The sequence below is a fragment of the Syngnathus typhle genome, linkage group LG2 (genome assembly GCF_033458585.1).
Source record: "Syngnathus typhle isolate RoL2023-S1 ecotype Sweden linkage group LG2, RoL_Styp_1.0, whole genome shotgun sequence".
Classification (NCBI taxonomy): domain Eukaryota; kingdom Metazoa; phylum Chordata; class Actinopteri; order Syngnathiformes; family Syngnathidae; genus Syngnathus; species Syngnathus typhle.
In genome coordinates, this window is record NC_083739.1 from 13,541,531 (window position 1) to 13,562,840 (window position 21,310).

Sequence of the window (21,310 nt, forward strand, 5' to 3'; positions counted from 1 at the left end):
TTAATATATTTTTTCGTGTGAGATGCACAGGTTAAAAGGTAACATTAATTATGATTTGAGTTTGTGAATATTTTTTTATTTTTATTATGCCCGCCCGCACGCCCGCCCGCCCGCCCGCCCGCCCGCCCGTCCGTCCATCCATCCATCCATCCATCCATCCATCCATCCATCCATCCATCCATCCATCCATCCATCCATCCATCCATCCATCCATCCATCCATCCATCCATCCATCCATCCATCCATCCATCCATCCATCCATCCATCCATCCATCCATCCATCCATCCATACATACATACATACATACATACATACATACATACATACATACATACATACATACATACATACATACATACATACATACATACATACATACATACATACATACATACATACATACATACATACATACATACATACATACATACATACATACATACATACATACATACATACATACATACATACATACATACATACATACATACATACATACATACATACATACATACATACATACATACATACATACATACATACATACATACATACATACATACATACATACATACATACATACATACATACATACATACATACATACATACATACATACATACATCCGCTCTCCTGAACAGCACAACAGTCTAGCCACAACACGTCTGAGAGCAGAGAGCATCAGCACGTTAGCATTTGCTATGATTGAAACATGGCATATAAGTCGCTGGCGTCCTGACCACCCTCCTCACAGTTCCTCTCACGAGCACAACGTATACATTGATCAACAGCATTACGAGATGAAAAACTAGAAAATACGATGACATTTATATCCGCGGCTGCGGCTGCGCACACCTCGCACGCCACTGATATGAAATCAAAGCGCGACGGCCTCGGCTTTCTGCAACATGAATGCAAATGTCTGGGACTGAGAGTGTGATCTCTGTATGATTTTGGTGACTGATGTGTTAAGGTTGAAATTAGTAGACTGCCATACAACCTAAAGCAAGTATCACTCACTAGTAGCTTAATTTAGAACACTGCTGCACAGTTCTGCTTGCCAACAATGTGAAGACACAAAAGTGTTAGCAACTGTTTTTACAATGAGAAACATTTCTTGACAAATTTTACTTTCTAATTCATGTATCTCTTTGATTTGGTTTCAATAGAATACAATAGACTTTCCATCAGAGTTCAGGCATGTGGCATCGCCGAATTCAAAACTTTTTTTTAATATGTATGCCCGATGACTGCTTTATAGGTTCTAGCACGCCCGTGACCCAAGTGGGGACAAGCGGTACAGAAAATAAATGTTTGTTTACTGGAGCGAGTTCTCACCATATAGAACTGCTCTTGAGCAAGCGATTTTTGTCACGTTTATGATTTCAAGGTCTTCTCCATAGCAACAATCATAATGGTGGTGAAAAAAGGAAACACACATTACTATTTAAAAAGAAAACAAAAATGGACAAAAATGATGTACCCTGAACCATTTTGCTTTTTCAAAGGCAATGACAATAGCAAACAATTTAAGATAGTATTTGTTTTTTTATATTTTGCGATTGTTATATCTATTTTGTTTAAGAATTTCTCTGAATGTTCCAAACTTTCATGAGGCAAAGAGGATTTCAAGTTGGTTTGTGGTATAATTAGCATTTTTGCCCATTTAGAACCATAATAAAAAGCATCAAACATGATTATCCTGTATTATACAACTTCTTTTTTATAGGTGACTCACAATATTTACCTAACTGCCCTTTTACAAGCACGATTGTTTCAACCGAGCCATAAAATCTAAACGAATCCAGCAATTATAATAAATGTTTCCCGAGCATCATTATATTGGGACACCACGAGCCTTCAAAAAGCGATTAGGTGCACCGCAGCGCTCCACATGCAAAATAATAGAGGCACAGGAAGAGCAGACAGGAAATATACACACCCCTGCCTGCCTTTGTCTCTCAACCAAAGGCTCAGAATCACAACTCAGCATAGGGAAGGGCAGTGAGAGAGAGAGAGTGCGAGAGCCACATTTTTGTGTTTACTAAGCCAAAGCAAGGCCACACGACCACTTTTACTCTGGAGTCAAAACTGTGCGTTCCAGCAGGCCCTGTAATTAACTGGGAACAAATGATAAAACACAAGCTGAAAAGACAACTGCAGGCTTTTAACGACACCACGCACGCTTTTTTACTGGCCTGTTAAAATGTTTGCAAGTTCCTATCTTGAGGAGTCAAAACGTTACAGACAGCAGTAAATTAAAAAGGAAGAATAAAGAATTCAGATTCAAACAAAGCTGAAAGGTCTTATCTTTGCCTTTGTGTTTCATCCACACCACAGTGTGTGTTACTACGTGCGATAACAAACAGTCAACACAAAAAGAGAAAAAACGTATACAACCCACAAAACTTCAAGGCCATGAACAATGACAATACGGTGGAATGTGGAAAGCTGAACACAATACAGTTGACGGTATTGTAAAACATGGAAAAGAAAATCCTGAAATTACATTTCATCTCGTCAAATGGCTGCGCAAAATAAAAACGTCAAAAATCCAGAAGTGTTTTTTAAGTGGACTATTCATTTAACAAAAAAACGTGTCTGAATCCAGATTTTATTTTGTGCAACCACTTGATGATATATTTGTATTTGTTTAAAAAAAATGTCCCCCTTAACATTTTTGATACATTGAGGTGAGGACTCTGGAGGGCAGTCAAGCTTATGCACCACCATGTGCACTGGTGCGTCGTGTTTTGTTGGAAGCGTGAGGGGGGCCAACTCCATGGAAGCGTGGGGGGAGCCAACTCCAAACCACACTCTTCATGCCTTACCATAGCTTCGTAGTAAAACAGTTTGAATAATTCAAATTTTGCATTTCGATAAGATTCCTGGGTCTGCTCCATGCAATCAATAGACTCTGCAGTCTTATTAGACGGCCTGAATATAATCAAAGGTCATTCTCCATAATGAGCATCATAAAGCATGTGAATTATTCACAAGGAGCTCTTTGTTTAGATTCTAAACTAATGGCCAAGCGCAAAATCAGAAACCCGGAACACATATAAACAGCGCAGCTTGATATTTGCGGCTTCCTGACCTTTTAGTGCTACCACAGGGACTATCAGGGGTGAATGTAAATTCTTGCTGAGAGATTTATGCCCCACCTCACCTTTATCTCTGTCAATCCCATGCTATGTAGTTGTTAATCATGTCACAGGTATTTTTGATTGAGATATCAGACTGAAAAAGTTAAATTGCTGTGAAAGAAAAACAAAAGAAGATGCAAGGAGAGTTCTGTGAGAATAAATATATTGGGGGGATGTTTGGGCATGTTGGAAGGATCATTTTCATTTGTTTCGCAAGCCGACAATTTTGGAGTTTCCCGGTCTGACGGACAAAATGCATTCTAATATCAAGTTAGGGTACTATTTAAAAAAAAAAAAATAAACTTTAAAACATTTCAACCGAGTACCGATATGGAATTATCCTTCAAATAAACTGTGGGCTACTACGCATTGGCACTATGCCGATACTGGATTAACAGGTAATTGTCTTTGACGTTAATCTTGCAGCGCTTTCGTGGCTACCGGCGCCGGGTCAACACAATAACCTTAGCTAATAACGTTTCGCCTGCACCGGCATGCTTTTCTTACTTTGGAAAAGCTTACGGGTGCGGGATTTAAGTCAGCCCTATGGGAAACGTTATTCTACTATTTCACTTTTGCAGCTGCACCGCAAGCAATGAATGCGATAGGCGGCCCCATGAGATTGCATCAACTCTGAACAGCGCGCCGATGTTGCTGCTCCATTCTCACGTTTGCAACCAAGACTGTCAGAGCTAAGGTAACAGCAGGGGCCTGTCTGAAGTTGATAAACAATGTCTGCAACTATCCTGCATTTTACTAATTTCTTCAAGGTTGCCTTTCTGTTTAGAAAATGTCGAAAGGCAATATTGCTGGCAGAGCACAAATTGCAAGCTTAGGTTTTACTCACTCTAAAACTGAAATTTGCACTAGAGAAAAAATACCCATGGGCTGTAGTGATGAAACACAACATCTGAAATCATAAATGTGTGAAGAAAAAAAAAAGGATAACTGAGCTGGGACTTTGTTCTCTTGGTAATTTGTAATCTGATGCAAGATTACATAGTGTATATTTTTTAGGTCAAGTTTAATATGTGAAGTTTTAATATTTACCAAACTAAATTGATGGGGGCTACTTTGCTATATTGGAGATGGATCATAAGAAACTGTCTGATATTTCTTTTCATTATAATTCAACTGAACAGAGTTGAAATCTATGAGTAGTATACACAGATTAAAATCCTAAAATTTCCTCCAAAAAGTGTGATATGTTGATTTTCTGGAATAGGGCAAAACTAACACAGATGAAACACATTGAAATGTTATACTGGGGACAGACAATAAATTAATAAATAAATAAAACGAAAACCACCGTTTCCACTGTTATGTCTGTATATGAGACTTTAGTACATAAGTGGAAATAAAGGTTAACTTCTATTTATTTAAATATAAATTCCAAAAGTCTCTGAAACATTTTCTTGTAACAGAATTAAAGGTACATCCTCCACCCCGCCCCCTAAAAAAGTTACTACTGAAAAAAAAACTTTTTTTACAGGCATTATGGTGTGTTCATGTTAGTGATGCAATCTAGGATAAAATGTTTTCAAAGTCTATCTTCTTAAAGCCTTTTTCTTTTTTGGTAAATTTAATGCTTCCATTATGTAATATACATTTGAATGTTTTGTTGAACAATGAGTCTCCAAAAAAAGAAAAAAAAAAAGAGATCAAATGACAATCTAGTAGTCACACATCCTAAACCAGACATGTGCTTAGATTTACTTGAAAACAATCACAAATAGATTATCGAACAGAAGCGAGACATACGAGTGAGGTATGTGCCACAAATAGCAAGCCACATTGCAAAAACGAACCACCCGTGATCTTACGTGTCAGAAACTTCTGAACGCTGCTGTTTAAAAATAGAACAAGCTCCTATTATACACTGGGGTTTATTTGTGGGCTGCACGGCACGCGAGCCAAAAGTGGGTTATGGATTAGTCGCTGGCTGTTTGATGACGAAGCACGTAGCCTTGGGAGGCGTCTTTGAAAACTATCTGCAGCCTTTTGAAGCCCCCCTAAGTCTGTCCTACTGATGCCGCCCGCGCTTACATCTTAGCACTTGCCGCAAGACACTCTCGCAGCTCGGCTCGGGCTAATGGGCGAGAAGAGCCGAAGGCGCATACAGTAGATACGGGCATCATATTTCATTAAGACCAAGCTTAATAGGCTTTGCTTTCTGTGCACACAAATAGTGATGCAGCTTTGTCTCTGTTGGGTCATAAGATTCCTCAGAACAGCTGGCAACGACGTGGACATGACTGCGCGGCAAACTGCGGCGTCCTCGCCAGGGACGCAGTGGCCGCAACAAAGGCTGATTAGCCTGAGCATGGGTGGGGGTCACTTTGAAAGGTTAACAACAGTGGGGGGAAGCGTTTGTGGCTGTGGCACAATCAAGTGATGATGAAAAGTAAAAGCTTACTGTACCCAAAGGAAGCGGACTTCCACTTGCGACATGGTATGACTCCTCTGCTGCCAACAGACACTAAGCTTCCGGGAGTTTCTGTGACTTGCCCAGGAAGCGAGGAATGTCTCCTGTAGGGAGGACAAGTCGCAATAGGTTGTGAGAACAAAGTTGCAATACAGTAACTGGATTGTCGGCAAAGCCCAACAATTGACCCCGCCTCATTCATGCATCATTTGTTTTGCCTTTTTTTATCCTTTATTGTCCTTTAGCACTTTTATGTGCTCCAAATAATTATACAAATGTTTTTTTCTATGATTTTCACATATACTTATTGCAAGTGACAATTTTTTTTTTTAACATACGAGTTTCTCGAGTGCCGCATCCAGATGAATAGACTAGTTAACCGTTGGAAGGCCGTCACATAAGGCTGCAATGTCGAAAGGAGGCAGGCAATTCTCACAGAACCGGTCACTCGCTCTCGACGACAAAATTAGCGGGAAAAATAATGAAAGCCGTTCAAGGGAACTCTTGTCCAAAACAAGTTTGCCCTGTATGATAACATAAGAAATCAAATGTGAGGAGCGCCTTTGATTTGGAATGCTGTCCATTGGTTCCACTAGGAGATTAGCCCCAAGTTGCCAAGTGAAGTCTAGTAGCTGTGAATATATCCCCTTAATGCCAGCCCGTGCAGCATTAGGTTGCAATTTTGAGTCCAAAAGCAAGGCATGCGCTGATAAGAAGAGGAGTGAGCCCAGGGTGATTTCTTTTGGACGTAAACAACCAAAACAAAGCTGTCTTCTTTCTATGTATTTCACGCATTTGATCGATCACGGCTGCTCCAAGAGCCCAGCGCTCGGGGCTATAAAAGAAGCTGGAAAGTGTCGGGAAGCGAGTAAAAACCCAGGGAAGAGATGCTGGACGATATTCTGTTTGGATATACACAAGCCGGTAAAAAGCTTGACATCTTTTTTTTTTCTTGTTTGTTCGTACACACTTGCATGCACCTCGTCACAATGACGCTCGCGCCAAAGCTGCTTCAGACAACATGAGAGCTGAACTGGCTGGTCGGCCAATATTAAGGCCATTGGAAGTGTTTGATCCAGGGTTGCCATGACAACGACGGACACTTGCTCTCCTTATTACAATGCAGTGCACCAGTAACGCGGTTTAGAAGCTGTTTAGGCACGGTTATTACCAGTTGTTGTTTCCTTCTATGAAGTTTAAACGCACATAGAAAATAAGACATAGCAAGAACTTCAAGGTGCAGCACGACATGGCTTGAATTCTGATTGTACAACCATGACAAGAAGCCTATCCAAAATGAAAGAATAATATTTTGCAAAGGAGCTACCATGTGAAATGACAACTTGAAATCAACTTTAATGTTAGCGTCTGCAGAGTGAATCGATATCTCTGCCTCAAGGGAGGGTTTGTTGCAAACCTGCGCCGATGCACTGCATTATGAATAACAATGAACGTTATGCTGTTGTGAAGTCAATTTAAACTGCTGAGCACACACAAACACACCAGAGCAGCAATCCTCAATTGCAACGGCGTTCTTCTTTACATCCTCCAGTCAAAACATTACTTCATGCATGTTTATGCATGTAAAAAAATAAAATAAAAATGCTGTACAACCATATCAAAATCTTTGTGACGATGGTTTGTGTTTATTGTGTGGGAAGTTTTGTCCTCCCCTGATCATAGTTTGTGACATTTGTCATCTTCTTTCACAGGACACAATGTCCACCGAGACGCTACTGAGCTGTGCCCCCATCAGACACGAGGCAGGCATGTTCCTCGATCTGTCAACACGCAATCACACTCTCACAGCTTGTCTCTAAGGAGAAAGAAATGTCTTCGGATAAACTAAAGCAACATCTTCTGTGACGTTAAAGCAAATTCACGCAATCAGCCAGCCATCTTTTCCTTTTCCATCCAGCTTGTCCTCATTTTGATTGTGAGTGAGTTGCAGGAGCCCATCACAGCTAATTTTGGGGCAAACCTGGACAGGCCGCCATTTGATCACTTTACTGTGATTATTTCGCCCGCCCGGTCCAAGATGTTGCTTTGCTAATCTTCCACAAACCAATGAGCAATCACCAGAAATGTCTTCAGTGCAGCCCATACTGTAATCAGTTCCTATTTGATGAATGCTGCACTGAGGCCCTGAGTAATATTGTTGCGTAAGTATGCCACAGCTGGCGGCATTTGCCATTATTTTGGCATAATGAATTATTAATTTTAGAAATGCCTCCTCTCAGCTACAATGGAGGAGCCTGAAGTAGTTTCCTGCCTCGCAATAATTACTCCGATAGTCAATTTTTTCCTCATTTTCCATGAATGACATTCTGCTGCAAAAAAATGAGCAAAGTAGCAGCAAGTGCGAGGAACCAGTGTGCTCAAAGTCAAATTGCCGCACTTCAAACAGACCCGCTTTTCCAACGTGGTGTATTTAGATCTGCGGCAACGGAGGAGGACATTGCTGATCTGCATCTGTCATTGGCAGCGCCCCTCCTCCCAAAATGTTTGTAGATTTATTTTAGCAATAACATTTGCACTGTACTGAGCATTTTTATACTGCTCGTTCTCACCAGTGTGAACTGGAGCCGATTCCAGCTGACTTTGTGCGAGAGGCGGGGGTAGCACTTTGTTGAAAATGTAACTCCAATTCAATAGAAATGGTTTCATTATGTTCAGGACGACATCACTATGACATCAGCCGAGCCCAGCAGACTGAAACACTCAGTCCTTGTTTATAATCAACAATGATGTTCCAGCACCAATTGGTTCGATTGTTCTTTCTCTCTGCTTCACACTCATATGATGTGTTGTTTAAGCTCTGGATAGCCTCTGTAGAATAATGCCTGATTAGAAGGACTTGAAATCTATTTCAGAGGGTCAAGGGGGACCAAGAGAAGATACGCAAGAAGGCGCAGTCTGCGAAGATGAGCATTGCTCTCTATGGCAACCGGGAGCGAGGGAGAATAGGGAGGGAGACGACAATGGATAGATATTGACATACCGTATGCACACATCAGTCACGTCTGCTGTCTGTAGGCTAGATTGTATGCAGGGATGGGCGAGTATCATTGCCGATACCACCCTAATTTCACGATATTGGTACTTGCAACTTTGGTCCATACCAGTATCGGTCAAACTTTTCTGGCCATTTTACGATCAGGAACTAGAAATTGGAAGAATAGAAAATTACCATTAATTAATTTAAAATTCATGTCATTTCAAGGAAAATTTATATATTGGGAAATAAATGATATCGAAAATTGCTACTCAACGCCAACACGAAGCTTTCAGGCTAGGTCGGTTTTCAAATCAGTGGAGCAAAGCTAAATTGTTGACAGTCTGACAAGCTTTATTTGGCGTTGTTTGTGTTTTCAGAAAATGCAACCCATTGAAAGCAAAGAAACTTGGTTGCTTCCACGCCCATCCAATTTTAGCACATGTGGTCTGACTTTGTTATCATTTTAAGTACATCAGCAAATTACTCCGTTATTGTTTTAATTGAATGTTACCTTCTGTTCTTTGGAGGGAAAATGAAGTGAGCCTCTGAAGGAAGGATTGTCAATGTTTTTGTAGAATGATCTAAGTAATATTCAATAATATACGATACGGTGCGAGTATGGGATTTTAAGAACCACAATCATTCATAAATCTTCTCAACCAATTGGACATTTTAATTATCCGCTCAGCTGCAAATAAAGCTGCATCCCCTAAAGTAAAGTACAAGTTCAGGACAGGACAACAAACAGATATAAATGTTAAGAGTGGCGATTCTAATTAGTGCCATAGCACTCTGTCACCTCTTCTGACTTTATGAATGACCCACTAAAAAAGATGAGCATCTTTATTGCCTGACGTTCTCTGAAGAACAATCCAATACGATCGGGTCAGCGAGGGTGTCGAGAGCCTCCCCGCCACCCTCGCCTCGGTTCTAATCACATCTGAATGAAGCCATCCATCCTGATTACAGAACAGCACACCAATTAAACGGCACCTTGTTGTTATTCCTCTATCATTAGCTGCAGAGTGTGGATGAGAATAATCCGCTATTAACGGCCATGGCCGACTTGCTCTCCCTACATGCACACTTTGGCAAAACCTGTTCACAACGACTCCTCGGGGATCAGGTTTTATTTATTTATGGCGTCTGTGCCAAGTTCACTGGCTTCTTCATTATTAATGATAATGAAAACAAGCAAGTCATGTAGCGTGCAAAATGTTAAACTGGGCGGTCTGACTTGTGTCACAATGTGGCGGCGTATGAGCAGGATGATGGATGTCATGACAACAGGTCTGCTGTGCGCAGAACACCGCTTGGCTGCCGCAGTGATTTTTAGCTTTGCTGAAAGGCAACAGGAACAGAAAGGCAAGATGCAGTTTGCTGCGATTTGAAAATGTCGGCAATTTCACTGAAAAGGAGTGCTGTTGTCTATTTTGAAATGCTTACACTCAGAGTTGAGCAAAAAGTACACAAAAGGGTGGGGGGGGGGTGAAGTGGAGCACTGGGGTAAATATTCGTCCATGTACAAGATATGGCAATACATTCAGATGACGATCAGGTCCCCTCAAGTCGCATATTAGCTTGTATCTGCTAGCTTTTGTTGTCACACAAAGGTATGTTGAATAGAAGCCTCGGACAGGTCAACAGATGATGCATGGCCCAGTCGTTTTCTTTACTGTAGTCCATGCACGGAAAGACAGATTTTCACGAATGTGGCCAGACCCAAGACAACAGTCATGGGCATTATTGGCCACAAAGAGGTCACCACAGTCAACACAACAATGGGAGTCTTCTTTACGAATTAGCTGTACCGGTTGCCATGTGGAATAAGCTACGAGAAGGGGAAAGGGGAATGGCAAAGTGACAGCAGATGGCAGTTCTATGGCACACATGCAACAATTAGTGTAATGGTAACTGATAAACCTACGCGGCACACCCCCAACACAAGGCCACGAGAACAAAAGCTCATGTAACTCGAGAGGCTGTCGAAAGTCAGTCAGTTGAGGACTTTGTATTGTATTTTAAAGACATTTTATTCATAAACGACAAAAGTGACGAGCATAGGCGGGGAAGGCTTATTTGTCTTACCATTCATGCGCAAGCTCGATCTATAGTGCCTTACAGAAGCGAAGACAGCAATAGCTCTCCGGGGGCCAGAGTTGAAGACAAAATAATGATTTTGTTGTACTACTGTTAGATACAACAATACAGCCTGCATGGTGAGTTATTCTTTGGGGATGCTGCCTGACTAAACTAAACCTCACCCATACTCAGACGACAGAAGAACACGGATGATGGCCTATCGGGTCTTCATTCCATATCTGATGGGCAGGCTAGATAAGCACTGGTATGCTCACTTATAAATACAGCAGACGTTCTTGACCTGACTGTTTTCAATGAAAGCATTCAAAGGCTCAACACATCAGGCAAAGCATAAGAGCTGCAAACAAGGAGGAAAAGCATGCACTGTGGCTTCCACACCACTGAAAAACTGGCCAGAGGAAACAGAAATCTTTTCTTTCTTCTTTTTTCCATTTTCTGTTACGAGTTCGAGCCTATCCTAGCAGTACTAAGCATGTATTAAACTATGGTGCCATAATCAATCCAAAATATATTTTTTAAAAGAAATGGAATACTTTACCTGACTATCCTGGATGCACTACCATCAGACCTGAAAGATAAGAAACAAAAGAGTGGCTGGATGATTTCTGTTGAGCATGTGGAAATCCAGATGACGCAGCAATACAACTACTCTATGGGGAATCATAAAATGCCTTACTTAACCGCATCATTTACATCAGCAGCTTTACTACTAAAGCTGATTGGTAGAAGACAGCACGACGGAGAAGATTGATGGAAACTCTACTTCTTTATAATGTAGCCTGCACAGACTTTGGCAAACTAAATGGTTTTATTGATGCACCATTTTTACATATTTGTTAATATTTTTGTTTATTCAAGAATAATACAAATGTGCCGCCGTCACAATCTGAGTGGTTCTGCCATCAGTACTGGCATTTGTCCGGTTATCTCATTCCAAAGAATTGACAACAAAAAAAAAACCATTACTCATTACATTAACAAGTGTGTATGCAAATAGAGGCTAATCAATGCTGGACATTAAAAAGGGCAACTATAACTGAAGATATTCCAGGATAAGACTGCGGACAATGTACTAGATGCGACCTGCTTCTTCTCCATGGCAACTGCTGACAAGGCTTGCAGGCTTCAGTGGCCTAGCAGCAACATTTAACATGGACACTATTAACAGATATGGGGCGGACAAAGTCTACACTGCCAAACCAATTGTACATCTGGCTTGCTGTGAGTGAGGTAGATCAAAAGATAGACAGAATCATGTTATCGTTAAGAAGATGGGAAATATTTGCAAAATGTACAGATAAGAAAAGATGTTCACTGTTGATAGTCTGCTTTAAAAACCCTCGTACTGGAGATGCTGGAGATCTTTTTCAACTCAGTAAACTTTTGCTATGTCAAAGCTGCAGCCAACTTTTTGTTGAAGACTTTTTTTTCTTATGTCAGTTTCCTTTGTAGTATCTTATTTCTGCCTTTTCGAACCTCCTTCTGACCCAGAACGTACAATGATTATCTGGTGAATGTCTGTTCAGCAAATATGAACAAAGTTGCCCTAATTATTACCATAAAGCGTACATCAAACATTGGCGTTGTCATCAGAGCAAGCAGTGGAGCTGCAGTGGAGCTGAGCTGCAATGGAGCTGAGCCTGAAAACTAGAGCTGGGTCAATAGAACCCAATGAGATTCATTGACACACAAGCCAGCGTCCAGAGCCGATGCCAATTACTGAAGCTATCGATTGCTGTGTATACAATGCATCACTGAAATGAATGAAAGACCGGACCAAACCATTGCTCACATATTTTATGTACAATGATATAAGTCTCCCTTTTGGAATACTTTCCTCTCAGCAACGACGAAACGTGCCCACCGGGCCGATGCAAACGACTGCGACTAATGTTTCGAGGTCACGAGAGCCGACAACTGAGCGTCATCAGTTTGTGTCAAAGGGCGAGCAATTCCCTTGGATCCGTCCTCTACTCTACATGGAAGTTGTAACACTTGAAATAGAGTTTGCGTTTGCTGGAAGCTGAATCAATACCGCCTGACCTAGACAGTAATTTGCTGTAAATGGTCACAAAGTAAAAAAAAAAAAAAAAAAGTTCCTCATGATATGTATCAGACATTCATAAAGCATTCCCGCAGGGCAGACGAAGCTCATTTGTCGGACCGTAAAATAAATGGTGGTCATATTTCATGGCCTTATCCAAGCATGATCTATCATATCGGCTGATGGATATGTGCGAGCAACTTTTTAGGTCTTTGGGAAGAGACACGAGCCACCGATTTTAAATCCGTCACATTCCCAAAGCCACTTGAATAATGCAGTAAATGCCAAATCCCAGTGGAGTTATTACTCCACAGGAAGGCCCACTAAAGGTCCCCCGCTGCTTCGCACACTCTTGGCCGTGGGCCAAATCTGGATCTTTACTTTTTTTTTATGTTTCTAGGAATTTTTCTTACAAATTTAAGCAGTTCTTACTAGTCTCTGATTTCAAAAGTTTGTTGTGTAGCCTACACTGTATATAATATGAGACGTTCATACATTTATTTGGATTGAAAGTCATAAATCATAATGGCCCTCCGAAGGAAACTATGACTACAATGCGGCCCACGACAAAAATTTGTTTGACACGCCTGCATTGGTCATTTTCCCGAGTCTCTTACACGGATGACAGCCTGTTTCCTGTTGTGAGGGGGAGGAAATGGACGAAGAACTACTCCCATCTCTGAAAGATGCTGACTCAGTGTTTATCAATCTGCGTTTCTGCAAGAGTCAGTGCAACTGTGTGCAACACGTGGCATAATGGACAAGACTGCTCATTTAATCATCGCTGCCCACCTCACTTCAAGTGAACTGGAACAAGATCTACTGTGCTACAAGTTAGTGCCGCCCATGGAAGTCCGGGCATTTTCTCCTTTCACCAGGGAAGACCTGTTTTGTTGTAATTATAAACCCGCTGTTTGTGAAAAGTGTTGGGCCTTGAGGAGTCACTTTCCATCGTAGTGTTGCATAAAGAGGAAAGGAGATTAAATGAAATGCATGAGCGGCTATTTGCCCTGCTGAGTAAAGAAGAACTGTGTGTGCGTGTGCGTGTGTGCGTGTGTGCGTGTATACATATACACACACGGTGTTTTACTGATAAAGCACTTTTAAGCAGGAAGAGGAAGTTTGTTTGTCAGGACAATTACATAAAACCACAGAGCCCATTGTCATTGAACTTTGGTAAGGAAAAGAGACTGGAGCAGGCTTTTTGGGAGCGTCCTTTGACAGCTGTGGTTTAAATGTGCTGAAACATTTGCAAGCTGCTAATAATGGAGCTGCAGAGTATCGTAAATTGCTACCAGTGGCAATTATGCAGTTTCATCATAACTTGCCAAAATTGCTTAAATCTAGGAAGAAGAAAGGGGCATCCCATGTATTATTTAAATGTAAAAAAACAAACGAAAAATATTAATCGATTAATTGACAAATAGTCTATTTTAATAATCAAGCAATTATTTAGCCCCAATTTTTCACCTAAGAATTGCACAAAAATCTCTAATGTCAACTTCTTATTAATTAATTTTTGTCATTTTTCATCATTAACTGGATCAGTTTCAAAAGGTTTGGTGAGTACAACATTAATCCCTACTGTGTGATTGTTTAATTACTATTTGGTTGTTGTTGTTTTTCTATCAATAAACAATACTAACCAATCACTAAATGTTTTTAATACACTTAGATGCAAAATAAAATTGCATTAATTTATTCAATGAATCGACATGATAATCGATTCTAAAACTATTCAATAGTGACACGCTCTTATGGAATAATCGGAATCATTCCAAAAAGATTCATTTGTGACCGCCACAAAATGCTTTGAGCTTCAAGCTATGACGAAAATGAATGAATCCTAGCTAAAATTCTGGCGCCTCGTGGCTCCCTCTACATGAGTGTCACCCAAGAATCAGTGGCTTGAAGCTGTGGCCAGCAAGAACAGCTCACTCACACTGACAGCATCATCTGAGGAGGAGAATGAACCTCAACGTGCTGGGGGGAGTAATTCACGTTTATTGTCAGTATTTAATAAGAACCAGAGGGTTGCAGTCGGGATAAAACACTTCAGTGTATAAGTCCGCACTTGGCATTTGATGAGGCACATGTATGTGTGCTTCCATACCGCATGTGCGCTCTGCACCAAGTTTCTCGGCCCAGTGCATCAATGGAGTCCATCCATCATGTGTAAGGATTCTTGGTGCATTCCACAAATGTAAATGATCTTTATTAATCAGCTTATAATTACAGTTGGAAATGTGTGTGCCTAAGCAGAACTAATGAGTTAGTCGAGTCCTCTGTTACGGTTAAGGGTGCAATAATTATCCATTTGTCTATTTTCTCTTCAGCTGATCCTGTTCTGGGTCACGGGTGAGTTAGAACCTACTCCAGCTGACGAAAGAGACTGCACTGTTGGACCGGTCGCCCATCAGTCACAAGAAACGTACAAAAACTCACTTTGCCTGCATGAAAGTCAGGCTAGAGCTATGCTACATCATAATTGACTGTGTAGTATTGCAAATAAACAAATGAATAGTTCATGCTTGTTATCTTAGAATTTCATCAAGGGCATCCTTTGTTTTTGTCACGTAATGTACGGTTTCATTGTGATGTGAAAATAAACCATCTGGTCTAGTCAAGTCTCAGTTCCATTGGAAACGTTCAATTTAAAAAGGAACGAAGGCGGTTTGCATCAGGAAGGGCATCTGGCGTGTGAACTGTGTCAAACAAATCAAGCATGGGACTCATTTCAACCTGACAGAGAAAAGACAAAAGTCACGACGGCAAGACACTGTTGCACTTTCGGCCATCTAAAAATTTGAAATCCACCAATTGCCAACATCATCCCTGTCCCGAGACGTCAGTTTAACATTTACATTATCCACTAGTTACAGAATAGCACAACAACTAATGTTTCCTGAATATTCCCCATCTGCTGTAAAATATGTCATGTTTTCGGCAGCTGCTTCCTGCATGTTTAACAATGAACAAGTGAAGTTGTAAAAGTAGTCTGGAAAATTCTTATCCGGGCGGAAGTTGATGTTTTTAAACCGGTACTAGAGTGAATAAATTTGAAAACCCTGACGCTCACTTTGATTTTAAACTGGTACCAGAGTGAATACATTTGAAAACTCTGCCCTCACTTCTTCACGTGTACAACACTTATTTGTAAGCAACGATGATGAGTTAGTCCAAGTTCTTCCTCTTTCATTTGCTATAAAACATCTTTTTTTTTTTTTTTTTAGCTTCGCTTTCCTGTATGAGGGTGAGCGTGTTCATGAGCAGGTGACTCGCCGTGTCTGCTTCCTACTGCTAGCCGACAACTACCCTACGCAAGCATCCGCCGTGACACAGATGAATGATGAGCCGGAATTCTCTAAAAGCCGCGACAAAGCTGACGCCACAGTTGGGCAGTAATGGCTTTTTTTTTTTAACCTATAAAAGTTAGACTTTAAAGTCACTTTAAAGTGGTGTGCTTGAACAATACACTTCCCTCTGGCATTTCTTCACACTGGCAGATCACTTAGTCAAAGTTCGACTCAGACAGTTCATAGCCTGAAAAGCAAAATACAGTTTAAAAGAAACTCTCCTTGACTCTGCACCCATTACCCTGGTTGAAATTTTTAAGATGTCCGACGAAAATCAAGGATTGATGGCAGCTCACGACACAATATGGAATATGTGCCTTTTTGTATGAATACACAAGTAAAAGATTTTATTCACAGCCAGGGTGAAGTCCCACCAACAGCGAGAAAAAATGTGTTTTTATCATTCGCATTGCTGAGGATGTAAGGCCTTTTTGTACAATCCTGCTAGCAGAGCGTCTTCAAGTTTTTTTCTTAACTTTTCAAAATGATTGCTGTCGAAAAGTTGATTAAAACAGAGGTGGCCTTAAGCTTTCGTTAAGTACTGCGCAACTGAGCAGATTTCTGTTAAAGTAAAATTAAGGTGTGAAAAGCATTAGTATTTTCTTAAAACTAACAATACATATAAAAATACAAAAAATATTGATTTCGCGATAATCGATCAAAGTAATTGCCGAAAATTTTGCATTTTCAAACGTACAACAAACTTTTGACCAAACAGCTCGATCTAATTCATCAAACTAAGATAAACTCGCCCTTTGCTCATTACCACAGCAAACAAACATTGAACTCAAACTACACCCTGCATTGCAGCTCCATTGCATTTTTTGCTCAGTTAGTGCATATGAAAAATAGAATCCACCAGACGTTCATGCGAGTCACTTATGTGAAATGTTTACAAAACAAACTACCGCCCACAGTCAATCTGCATCTCAGAAAATGCCAAGTCTATCAAATATTGGTTGCCACAAGCCGCACTGGCTCAGGGGGCCGGTTTGTTGGACGCGCGTCTGTGCTGACCGAGATGTGTGACCACAAGCTTCTCATCTGTGTTTGTGTGTTCAGCTGTCGACTGCTTCCGCCTCATCATGAGCGGTCCGCATAAACGCGCTGCACTCCCGTCCCACCTGCCATACAACAAGCGGCATCTTTTCAGGCATCTCTCTCTAGGTAGTGTGGGACAGATTGTGTCCAATTTAGCGATAGCATCAACTCGCCTTGACAGGCGTGAGGTGAATAATTGGACAGGCAGGAAAGTAAAAACAATGAAAGGGCAGCTTTAGTCTTCTGACCTCTTCCAGTGCTCTCCGCTTTTAGCCTGTTTCAACACAAAAATGTTTGCAGGAAAATGAACCCGAACATAAATTTTACAGACATTTATGTGTTGGGCTAGCAAAAAGTGAGGTCACATTCATGCGTGGGGGGAAAAGAGGGGCAAGATGTTACAAAAAGAGCTGGAGGTGAGTTACATTGGCCCATTTTCCCCCCAAAATTGGACAGTATAGAGAGCAGGATTTAAGTTGGTAATTAAAATGGAGGGGGAAAAAAACATGAGCTTCTTTCCGGTGCACTTTGTTTGTACATCCTTTTGGATTTCACTGTTCTTTTGTGTCTTCAAATTGCCTTTCCACCTCTTTCTTTCGGAAGTCAAAAGGAACGATGAGCGGAAAAGGGATGACCTGGAAAATGTACTCTTACCTAGCGGCTTGTATTTATTGCGATGTAAACAAAACTATATGAATACAATACCAAGTAGTAAAGAAAGTTGATGTGACGTGTGGTCTTGAAGCGTGATATTGAATTGTCGACCTGATAATCATAATTGAACCAAAACGTGAGACCAATGACGATTCAAACCTCCACCTGGGACCGACTGCCAGTCAATCATAGTGCACACGTAATAAAAACAAGACAAGCATTCATCATCACTGAGTGGGAACCGGACCCACGCTGCTTGCACCCGAATGAGCCCAGTGAACCAGTAAACCATCACTTATCAAGCACATTTGACTCCCTCAACTTCAAAATGAATTTATTTCAACACAGAAAGAAACCCAAAGAGACCTTTAAGCTAAGCTACCGTGTCCATTCCTCAGATAAAGTCAATAAAGTTCTGCTTTGACTTGTGGAAAACTCGAAATTCGACAAGGCTATCATTTGAGCGCTGCGACCGCCAAGAAAATACGACGCGATGAAAACCGGAGGACAAATGGTTTCTAAGGGACCGCTATTACTGATACAGTCCTCTGCCTGCCCTCCTGCTCATTGGAAGGTACATAAAGACAACGGCTCTACCTTGAGTACAGTGACATCAGCTACGAGGTCAGTGACATACCTTCCGACCTCCCTCAGTGTGGTGGCCTTTACCGGTAGAGCCATTAGAGAGGCATCACGGTGCTCATTAAAATCATGACTATCCTCCTCTGGGTGTACCGGCCACATCAATGAACACCCACCAGACACCCTCTTAATAGGCTTGATTATAATACGGAGGACGAACGCAGTTGTTTTTGTCTAGGAGTGCACCTAGAAAATTGTATTTGTCCATTGCTCAAGATTTATCGTCCGTGCTTGAATGCAAATCATCCCAGCGTAGACATTAATCTAGAAGGAGTATTTCATTAAAGGGGGCTTCTGTGGCAAGAGGCGGCTCATGGGCTCGTAAATACAGTTTGACGTACTGATTGTTCAGCAGATCAAGGGCTAAATGAGTGGGTGCTGCCGGACATTTTCTCCTTCGCTGCCATGGGGGACCGAAACATGCTGAAGAAAACTTTGCCAAACTTGTCAAGATGGAGACTTATCTTGGGCAGAAAATTACACTACAGAAGCCAACATACAGTCACTGCAGCAAAGGCAAAAATAATTTGAGTTTTGGTTTCAAACCGGGTGTACATGGGTCCCACTGTAATTATTAGACACTATTTTGCTGTTGTTTGTTTCATTTAGCAGAAGCTTTCCAGAGGTCTGCAGACAACTGCGTATTATTCGAGTGAAACAGTAGATCAACCAGCGACAACATTATGACCACTTGCAAAACTAATGATGTCCATTAAAAGAGCTGCATAAAATATCCCCAATTTACAATGATAATCATGTTCAGTTTTATTGACACGGATTAAAATGACCAATGTTTTTATTGGTTTGGCTCTAGTTTGCAGTGGTCATACTTACAATTGTTCCTAATGTTTTTTACTCCCTCTTGTAACGATTTGAAGTAACCAAATTATTACACCAGCATACGTTACTTTATTCACCTATCAAGCACTAACACTTTTGGAATAGTGCCACAAAAAACAAAAAAAATACATACAGCCAGCAATTTATAATCAGTTTGTCACTAAACCTATTTTTGACATGTAGACAATGTTTTTTGAGCAACAGGTTTTTTCTTTTTGATAGTTTTTCATCAATAGTGATTTTACCCTGCATTGTAAATTATAGATATTTAACAAAAAATCCACATGTTGTTGAACCTAAACATTTACTCATAAAATTCCTAATTATTATTATTATTATTATTATTATTAATGAGAGCAGATTCAACGTAATCAATGCAAAAAAAAAAATCTAAAAATATTTACTAGCAGTTCTGTTTAAAAAAATATTTAAACAATTTCTTTTCAGTGCTTTACATTACGTTCAGCAGTCCTCAAATAATAGGGACTTGGGAGGGCGCAGTGCGATGCCGGGGGGGAGGTGTAACCCAAAGGAACATGTTAATTAGGATACAATGATATGCAGATGTGGACATACAATTACAATTTTAAAGACAAATGATACCATTCATAGTCACTGAGGGGAGTTGGGCGTGCATGAAATATTTTCTTCTTCCGGGGGGCAAAAGGGAAAATAATTGCGAAGCACCGTATGTTATTTGCAGCCATTGCCTTGTCATCATTACCAGAATTCATTTCAGATGAAGCAACAGAAGTGGGGTAAAAAAAAGAAAGTAATGTGAAGCAGCTGATATTTTTGTAAGCTTAGAGCAAAGTGGCAAGAGACAAATCTGCTCATCACTGGTCTAGCCGTCGCATTCGCATGCCAAATATTGTTCACCCGGCTGCCTTACCAGCTTGGGACAAGGTTTGAATGAGAAACATTCACAAACAGATGCATCCACCAGCATTGAGATAAGAAATCAAAGTACTCTCAGACACTAGTCCGCTCGAAATCCCAGAGGACAGCTTCGATGCAGCTCTGATTAAAGCACCCTCCTTCTAAGCCGGCGATACAAAAAAAAACATGTGTCAAAACAAACGCTTTTTCCACAGATTCATTTATGACCTGTGATCACTTTACAGTGGCTGTAATGGAGCGGAGCACCTGTGGGGGTGGCAGACTGCAACAAAATGCCATTTATCACCAATGTTTAGAGCAGGAATGTGTCAGCCGATTTGGTGGCGCCTGTCAGCTCATACCAACGTGAGTGCCAGTGATGCAACCAAACAAACACCATCGGTAGTGAAACCCGTCGTCTAGCGTAGGTCAGCGTAAATTGTATCAGACCAGAGATGACGCGGCACTCCACTATCAGGAAACCCGATAGGCATGTGAATTTGAATCCCTACCTGCAGGCTTACATAAACTTTCCGTTTACATAAGCTTTATTTAGAAGTCAGGAAAGCAGAATTTTCCACTTGGAATGCACAGACGGTCTCACGACAGCAACAAGGACAGCTACGGTTGAGCGTACATTTATTAACTTCATTCCAATATTTGTGCAGGACTTGAATATTTCAAATTTCTGATCAACAATGTGGCCAAATTACTTTAGTGCTAATCTGTTGTTGACTCATCCACAGGACTCACTATCAGCAGCACATGTTCGACTCTCTAGACTTGATTTTGAAAGAGGGCAGACGGAGAAGCTGACCAACATGCAAACGTGTCAAATGCGACATGATGTTTCTCTGACAAAAAGACGATATTGTTTTTCACATAATATAATTGTGTGACATATCTATGGATTGGTTGCGTTGGCAATGATACGCCATTTCGCAAAATATTTTGCAGACCACGGGAATTTGTAGACCGAACAGTAGCTTTTAAGTCGCTTTACTTCTTAGTATAAACTCACTGTCAGCCTGGAGTAAAGCCAAACTCATAATTGTGACGTGTTTTTCAACATCAAATTAAACTGGATTCATCGTAACAACCTGCAAGCACTGAAAGGTAGAATGGATTCATTTACATGGCAAAAAGAGAAGTACCATTGATACCATAAAACAATTTTAGCG

General features: G+C 40.8%; 1 protein-coding gene across 4 annotated transcripts in view; it reads right to left on the minus strand.

The window, feature by feature from the left end:
• The window catches only part of LOC133150328 (IQ motif and SEC7 domain-containing protein 1-like), a 73,523-nt gene that overhangs the window by 48,668 nt on the left and 3,545 nt on the right, over positions 1-21,310 (minus strand). For 2 of the 4 annotated variants that reach the window (XM_061272781.1, XM_061272789.1), the window contains exons 2-3: positions 11,212-11,241; positions 5,569-5,676 (exon numbers count right to left, since the gene is read on the minus strand). In XM_061272781.1, the coding sequence (XP_061128765.1) occupies positions 5,569-5,676; positions 11,212-11,241 (138 nt within the window). The remainder of the gene's footprint in view (positions 1-5,568; positions 5,677-11,211; positions 11,242-21,310) is intronic. The other 2 variants (XM_061272782.1, XM_061272783.1) reach the window with 2 other exon arrangements.